The sequence below is a fragment of the Patiria miniata genome, unplaced genomic scaffold (assembly GCF_015706575.1).
Source record: "Patiria miniata isolate m_02_andy unplaced genomic scaffold, ASM1570657v1 HiC_scaffold_10, whole genome shotgun sequence".
Lineage (NCBI taxonomy): Eukaryota > Metazoa > Echinodermata > Asteroidea > Valvatida > Asterinidae > Patiria > Patiria miniata.
The window spans coordinates 10,236,659-10,245,604 of NW_024037048.1; the positions used below are offsets into that span (position 1 = coordinate 10,236,659).

Sequence of the window (8,946 nt, forward strand, 5' to 3'; positions counted from 1 at the left end):
ACCTATGAACGGGTACAAGCCAGCTAAACTGGTTCCCTGACCTTACAATTCCCAAATGTATGTAAACTGCTCTGTTTCTTCTTAAATGGAGTCAGGGAACCAGACTACAGGAAAATGATTGTTTTTCTTGGTTTTTATAGCATTTTCGAACCCAAAACCTCAAAAAAGTCAGTGTAACTATATTTGCTATATATTTCCAACCCCCCAATTCCATCCATTTCTGAAAATTACAGCAAAAGCAAATGATGTATATTCCCTTTAAGTCAAATTCCCGGGCGTGGTTTAGTAATTCATCAGGGCAAAAATGGCCCCCACCTTTCTTCACAAAATAGGCTCTAGAACAAAAACTACTGGACCGAATCGGGCGATCTTGGTTTCATTTTTCTTCTAAAAAGATTCTCCATGCATTGGTATACATGTATGTGGTTTGAGTCTCAGGGTAGTAAAAGTATGCCATTCAGGTTTTTTTTTGGCACCACCCTGTATAGTGTAAACTGAAGTTATCCCAATCTAATCTGTGAAGTTTACTCACTAGCTCCTGTTGCATGACATCTCCAAAAGTCTTGTCAACCTTGGGAAATTGATCAAGGATCAAGCTGGTCAATTAGCTGTAATCTGAAACAATCCCAGGAATCTTAAGTGGTCTTCTGCAGTGACACCTGCCAAGAGGAAGACACTTGTAGAGGAACGGCTGCTACATCTGTAGTGCCTGACATCAATTGATGCTGGCCTTAGTAATTTTATTCCTAAGAGACATGTCAACGAAAACTGACACAAGACAGGCCAATTGAGGTAAGGGGTGTTGTAAGGATGTTATTTTGGTCTACCGATGTCAAATTTTCTCAGATTGAAGATATTGGGCCACACCCAAAAATCGGTATACTAGACTCTACCATCTCAGTGCCAAATGAACTTCAGAACACTGAGTTCACCCTTGAACCCTAAAAGGGCCAGGGGGTAGGGCGGAGTCCCCCCCCCCCCCAACTTTTTCCACGATACCCTGGCAAAAAGAATTTGTCCCGACCCGAGCTTTCCTGACTTTTTAGCCGAGTCTTGCACATCTTTTGATACCAAAAACATAAAATTCTGACCATGGGTTACCACACAGCAAAAAATCGTTTTGACGCTGCGAGTCATGAATTTCTCCAATATGTAGTGTACACAAAGCAGAGTACCATGGGTGCATATGAATAATTAATTAGCCATTATTCCAAAACCCTTCAACCTATAGTCATGAAATTTCTTGGGTACGTTTATATTCAGTTGTTCTATGCATGCACCGAGTTTCATAATTTTTCGTCACTCGATGGCCGAGATCTGAAGGGGGGGGGGGGGGGAATAACCCGGCCCCTTTAGGGTGAAGGGGAAGCTAGGACTTAAGGTGATCCCTAATAATGTGGGAAAACCATGAAATGTTTTATTTACCACATCATTGGCTTTTGTTGTAATTTTCAGAAATGAACTATTTGAGGGGTTAGTATAATAGATCAAATATTGTATAACTGACATGTTTGAAGTTTTGTGTTCGAAAATGCTGGAAAAACCAAGAAAAACCAAATTGTTTAAGTAGTCTGGTTCCCTGACTCCACTAAAGATAAAATGGATCAATTTATAGATGTCGGAAAATTGTAAGGTAAGGGAACCAGTCTAGCTGGCCTGCACCCGTAACGTTCATGAACATGTAACCAATAGCAAACAAAATTTGGACTGCAAAAAATTGTAAATTTGGAGCAGTAGTTGACAAATAGTTAGGTTTTTCCAACGGTGGTCGGCCGACAACCGTTGGAAATGTATACAAAAATACCATTTTCTTGAAAATGACTTGACACCAGGGGCCATAATTTTACAGGATGCTTTAGACTGTCATTTACCAACATCCTAGTAAGGTATTTTGTAAAAACTTTCTTCATGACACTTGTTAGGGCTGTGACTCTGAACTGGGAACCCAAGTACCTGACTACTGATGTCAGGAACCTATTCCAGATTATGGAATCGGGTACCTGTAACCAACTTTACTAATTACTTGGTAACTTCTCAGACAATGAAAGCAGGCCCCGCACCCCACGGCGTAAGGGCTGCCCGCTTCGCGCTCGCATTAGTTCTGATCAAGGTATGTCCTCCTACTTTTGAGAAGTGATTGACGCCCCTGGTGACTCCACACTCAAAAATGCTGTTTAAAGGATGATCTCTTGCTAAAAAAATTTTTTAACGTGGTCAGAAATTGCCTCGGATCGCACCACAGGGCGCCTTGAGCCCCACGCTGTTAGGGCTTCACGCTCACAGTAGTTCTGATCATGGTATGTCCTCCCAACTTTTGAGAAGCAACTGATGCCCTTGAAAAAAGCTACAAAGCTGACGGTACACACTTACATGAATGTATCTTGCTGCATTGATACACAATGTGGTAGTATATCGTCGCGTCAGTGCAACAAGGTCGTAATCCATTCTGCAACAAAGTCGTATCTCGCGCGAATACGCTCCGTGTAACAATGTCGTATCTCGACGTCCATTGACTTTGCGTGTACATCCGGGTTATTTTAAGCAAGATACGACCTTTTGATATTCTAAAACTCGTGTTTTGCGTTCATAACTCCATTCTGCAACAAAGTCGTATCTCGCGCGAATACGCTCCGTGCAACAAGGTCGTATCTCAATGTCCATTGACTTTGCGTGTACATCCGGGTTATTTTAAGCAAGATACGACCTTTTGACATTCTAAAACTCGCGTTTTGCGTCGTTCATGCCATTTTAGGAGATACGACCTTGTTGCACTGACGCGACAATATTATCGTGCGGACCTTTATGAACAAATTGAATGCAGCAACTTCCGAGGTTTTAATTGCGGGACTGGGTTTCTTTACCCGGATACCCGTGTTTTTGTTCAATCCATTACCCGGTTCCCGTACTACCCGGTTATCCGTAAATGCACACCCCTACTTGAAGTTGCTGTTGTGAGATGTTGTCCAACCCCTCCTGAGGTAAGACATTTAAAGCTTGACTCAAATTTCAGGTGAATTCGTGCCTCATCTTGTTATGTATGAAATATTGATTGTTTTTATGTTTTCATAGAATACGGTAGGACTGGCAAATGCTAGGAAGCAGGTGACGGACAAAGACACGACCTCGTCGTCAGGGAGTGGGACCAACTTTGACGAAGCGCCAGGCGGAAAGTCTCTCCAGAGGTAACCAGTGCATTAAAACTTTCACAGAAATACACATACACTGAGCTCACATTGAGTTCAACCAATCAGGTTAAAGGCAAGAACTTACATCACGACAAAGCAACCGATGAAATTCTAGCAGCTATGGATCTGGATCTGAATATTCATGAGGACACGATAGTCATTGTCTTTCATTGATTGGATAGTCCGAAGGTGCATTAGTCTAAGGGTTCCATAATCCGAAGGTTAATTTTTGCGAAGGTTTGATAGTCAGAATTTGGAATAATGTTAATTCGCCCGAAGGTTCAGTAGTCCGAAGTGACAACAAGGTCCAATAGTCTCAAGTTTCGTTAATCAGAAAGCACGCTAGGTTAAAAAGTCTGCATTGACAATAATGTTCAACATAATTGTCGATTTGGACTATCGAATTGTATCGTCTATTCGGACTCTCAAACCTTCAGATTATTGAACCTTGCCCTATATACAGTATTTAACCTTACAACACTTTGGACTATCAATCCTTCAGACTTACGAATCTTCGTACTATTGAACCTTCGGACTAATGAACCTTTGGACTAACGAACCTTCGGATTAACGAACCTTTGGACTATTGAGCAGTAACCGTTACAAGCAATATACTTCGCATGACAGTTTAACTGGTAATCTCATTTTACTAAGCAGGTTGTTTCTGTGCTGAGCATAAAAAGCCAGTTCGGTATCTCGATGACGTAGTCCAGGTCAAAGGTCATTAGGGATAAAATGGAAGTTTCTTGTAATCGCGATGTTACGCGCATGCCCACTCTGCTCGTAATTGACGTGCGAGTGTCATGTGACCATCTCCTTGTGCATTTGAATACGCCTTCGACGAGCGTTCGATAATCCCGGATGAAATACCGAAATGGCTCATTTTGAGGTTAACATCGCCATGAAATTGGCCTGGGTCTGGCTTTTGCCTCATTAAATCATCCAGTTTGTTCTCTTTCTGCAGAGCTATGGAGCACCTCTCTCGTCTGAAGGTCCTAGTTAATGGAGGAAGTCGTCACAATTCGCATCCGTCTTCCACCAACGCGCAGGTCATGTCAAACTGAAGACATGAGGCCAAGGAGTTGCTAAGAAGGAGGCTAGCTGAGGGCTGAGTGGAAAAAAGAAGTGTGTCCTTTTTAAAGTTCTAGACAAATTTGCCAAAATAACTTTTCCCCAATTGTCAACTCAAGGCCTTATTACAACTTGCCTTTACGCAGATGAAATTTACTAAGGATATGAAAAAAAAAAATGTTTCCATCTCTGAAGACTGCTTGTTTATGCAGGGTTCTAGAATTTATTTTAATACAGAAAAATACAATCTTGGATAATTTTTTAATGATGACAATTATACAAATGAGGGTACTTACACACTATAAGGAATTGTCAATACATTTGTTCATCGTACATTATTATTTTATTACATGAAATAAACATACCACGAATTTGCACTGCAAAATCTTCAGAGCTATAAGTTCACACCGTGAAAATTGGTATGTTGAAACAGGATAATTTGAAATTGTGAGTTACAAGTGTCTAACTCTAAGGCTTTGTTTCAGAATTTTCTTAGATTCACAACCAGAAAATGTACGTTCCTCTCTTAAAAACATGAATGGTGCTCATTTTTTCCCTCTTCTAAATTGACTGCCAATTTCTAAACAGAAAATTGGAGCCGGAGTGGAGAATATTGTATTCATGCCAATTAAATAATCTAAAATGTTACTATCAATTGTAAATATTATTTCTGTGTTTTCTAAAGTGCCTTTAAATTTGTGAAGTTGTTAAAAGCATTTCTGTACTATGTGTGTGCCCCGTAGCATTGAAATATTTGAATTTGAAAAAAGGTCTTTCACTGAAATAAAAGAAGAATTGTAGAATGTATTTTTGCTGGTAGGATATTCTAATTGTGTTCTTTTCATAGAAAAAGTAGCTGTCGAGTTCGTTAATTTAAACCACTATTTCAATACCTCAAATTCCAAAAGAGTACCGCATGTCACCAACCAAACTGCCATTTTCATTTAATGTTCTTTACATTCCTGGCGTTTCTCCAGGCATTAAAATACCACAAGGCAATGTTGTCTTTTATTCCTAATCCTATCAGGGTCCAAGTCCTTCATTTTTGAGGGATTCTCTGGACAGGGATTAGTCAAATTCAGAGTCTGTTTTCAAATCTCCGTGATTCTCAAAATCCGTGTTCATTCGCCTGCACCGTTGGCCGTAGTCCCACGGTTAATGCACCCATGGAGCTCCCGGACGTAATAGGGATGTTGTTCGTACAATGGCTTCCTTCCCTGGGGCGAAGTGTCAAGACCTGTAAGTTATGAATGTACCGAGTGAAACAATTTCTTGTGACGATATTATGCCCAAAACACAGCCACACACCAAGTAAAGGCTTCGTGTTGAGTTCAGGATCTTGCCCTCAAGACCCAATCTATCAAAAATGCAAGGAGGATCTTAATTTGGCCCACCTCTTTCCAATACTTTGTTACTTTCCTACTAAAATTCTATTGTCCTGTTATGGGCGTGTCTAAGATTATGCAATGAATATTCATTATTTGTCCGTTGGTTTTGGCGGGATGTTGTCTATATTTAAGGTGTTACGTAATGTTTAAGACCCTGCGTTTGTTGTCTGGATCATGTCTGGATGAAAAGAACCTTCGGCCTTGGGATGGAGGGTCGACAAAAATGGGTTCAAAAGGGGACTAAGAAATCCAGGCTCAGTATCAGAAAGTAGGGGAAATGAGAATATGCCCCTCACTTTTGGTGGGAAAAAGCAAGAAGTGCTCGGATCATTGAAAATGGTTTACATCTGAAGTTGTCAACTATATCAATGAATGATGATGTATTACAGAGAGAGAGAATTGTAGTTATCGAGTGGAATATATTGTGCCGAAAATGTAAGGTTGTAGCAATATGGTGGAATTAACGTAGATCCGTGGAACATCAACTAGTGGTAAAAAAAATGCCAAAATTCAGGAAAAGTATTAAACTAATTTAAAGGGGCCGTGAAACGAATGGAAAGAATGTTGCAACCTGACGCAACGCGGTTGTGTACAAAGTCTATGAAGAGTCAAGACAATATTTCTTAAGTATTTCCTAACAAAATTGGAAATGTTTCTCAGTCCCAGATTCACGTCTTATCATTTTTGCAATTACTGACCTTCATTGAGATGATAATTATATGAAGGAAAAAGCAGCGTCAGGTTGCAACATTCTTTCCAAACGAATTTTTATGAGGAACATATTTTGTGCAACTTTCTACTAAATGTATGGAAACTATTTGACATCCCTTTTTTGTCAACTAAAAGTGCACTTCTTTAAACATTTAAAATTATTCATGCTTTTCCGGCCAACTGAGGGCGCTGATGTTGCTGTGATGTCATTTCAGGAAGACACTGCACAGTTTAGAGGTTTTGACAGGAAAATATCCAAAATTCTGGCAACTTTTTGTGCTGAAATAGCTGCAACATTGAGGTATCTACCTGAAATATGACACCATGATCATCATCTGGCATTTGCTCATGAATATGGAAATTGGCATTAGCTTAACAACCAAACAGGCACCAAAATACCCTTGAAAATTGCAAAACGAAAATTGGACAAATGTTTAAATGGGACACAAAGGTGGATTTTCAAGGATTGCATTAAAAACATTACGTTGCATGGGACCTTAAAATTCCTTCAAACTTGAGGAACTACGCGCACCGCTCTTTTCTTCAGTTATCGACGGCATCTTCCAGAAAGCCTCTAATTAAATTACATACATTTGATTCTATTTTCCTCTAGTGATTAAGTTATCTGCCAATGCGTAACACTAGTAGCTTCTCCAAGATAAACCAAGATACTTGAGCGCTATCAGCCGTACCAGGGCAAATCGGTTGGTCATGGAGCGTTCAACCATGTCTAATAAGACACAAGTCATATATCCGGGTGATTTATGACGTGTGAACATTTTATTACTGGGCTACCGTCAACAAATGTGACTTACTTGTTTGTTTTGGAAGTCCTAGGACGTGTTTATTTACTCTGCCGCCGTACAAGGGGGAAAGCAGGGTAATGATGGATTGAACGCGGTAGAGAATTGTACCCTGGCCCAAATCTGTTGTAACTATCACACCCCAGGAACTTCGCAACAGGTCGCTAGGAGATTTTGTTTTACGGAGTGGTGCAAAAAGAAGGAAACCCAGTTTTGACTGGGAATTTGAACCTAGGAGCTACTTACTTAACTTATTTGAAATGTTTTAAAGTAAAGTGAAGTATAGCTCTCCAACCATGGTGAAAGAATTCTCAAAAAAATCGCAAAACTAGTGTTATTATGCTACTTTGAATACAAGTCACCAAAATCACTATTTTCCACGTTTAGTGCACTAGTGAGTAGTGTTTTTTGGTCTTCAAATTAAACGCCGGAGCTCAGTCAAGCGGATGGAATACAGCCGTCCGTGGACAAACAGGTTTGGCACATGACATTTTTAAACTATACCATATCGCAGAGACAAAACATGCACTTGCAATGCATTCATTTTTGTCGTCACTTATGTTTAAAGATCAATATTTGAATACCATTAAATTGAATTTCTGAAATATGCTCAACAAATAGGTGAACATTGCTGTCAAAAGTGGTGTTCCTTCTTTTTGCACCATTATGTGGGGTGGGGGGGGGGGGGCAAAGCACTCACCTAAAGCGAATTAAGGGAGAAATCAATGGCCGAGTGGAAAAGTTGACACCGATTTTGTTAAATATACATGAAATAAACAGTAATAATTATGTTTCGCCCCTCGTCATTTGGACACCCCCCCCCCCTCGCTATGCCCATGGTTAAAGCGGATTGTTTTTGAAACAAAAATGAAAACATTGAAATTCAATCCGAACCGCCCCTTTGACGCAGGCGAGTTGTCCATGTGCCCCGTATCAGTTTTTTAAGTTCGATAAAAGAACAAAAATATCACTCCACAACTTTACAAGGAAATTAAAGTTTAGAAAGTGTATGGAAATGTCGCCATTATGTTCTTGGAACTCGTTTTATTTTCGTCCTGCTTGAGTCATGTTCTTCATTGACTTCGCATGGTTGAATGTCACTGTTGCGTCAATCGGTGGGGGGCGGGGAGACATGACCCGACCCCCTCCCCACATTTTAAAGTTGGGGGTATCACATCGTTTGGTCCCCCCCACACTTTTTTCGTCCCCGAATAAATATTGTAGCCTTTAGGCCAAAAAAAAAAAGTCTCCGGTTTCTGGTATGCGCGCGCGTCGCCGCAGCCATGCGCGTCGGCAAAATGAAAAAGGTTTTTTTTCAATACAAGATGATGTCTCAAAACCGCCAAACTCACTGGTTTGACTGGAATCCTGCTGCTGCACAATTTTAACGTGTTTTCAGATGGGGTTATGATCGAGAATAAGCTTTATGTGGCCTCTCTGGACTCCCATATATTTGCACTAAGTTTAGTCGGGCACCATTTGCAGTCATCAGCCGACATTTGAAGCCAAAAAAAAAAAAAAAAAAAAAGTTAAAAAAAAAAAAGCCGCGTCGCCGCACCACTTTTGGGGCAAGCTCCATACCAGAAACCGGAGACTTTTTTTTTTGGCCTTATATGATTCTGTAGCTCAGAATAGCTGATTCAGTGACTCCAAACTCGAAAATGATGGTTAAATGATGATCTTTTACTCAAAAAAATTTGGTTAAAGTAGTCAGAACTTGCCTCTGATCGCGGAACCACAGAGACCAAAATTCCTTCAGCGGGCCCCGGACCCCACGCCATAAGGGCT

The 8,946-nt window shown here is 40.4% G+C and overlaps 1 protein-coding gene across 2 annotated transcripts in view; it reads left to right on the forward strand.

Moving 5' to 3' along the window:
• Positions 1–5,075, forward strand: part of LOC119737642 — a 45,132-nt gene extending 40,057 nt beyond the window's left edge. For both annotated transcript variants that reach the window (XM_038212122.1, XM_038212131.1), the window contains exons 8-9: positions 3,070–3,182; positions 4,150–5,075. In XM_038212122.1, the coding sequence (XP_038068050.1) occupies positions 3,070–3,182; positions 4,150–4,249 (213 nt within the window). In that variant the 3' untranslated portion in view covers positions 4,250–5,075. The remainder of the gene's footprint in view (positions 1–3,069; positions 3,183–4,149) is intronic.
• Positions 5,076–8,946: the final 3,871 nt, after the last annotated feature.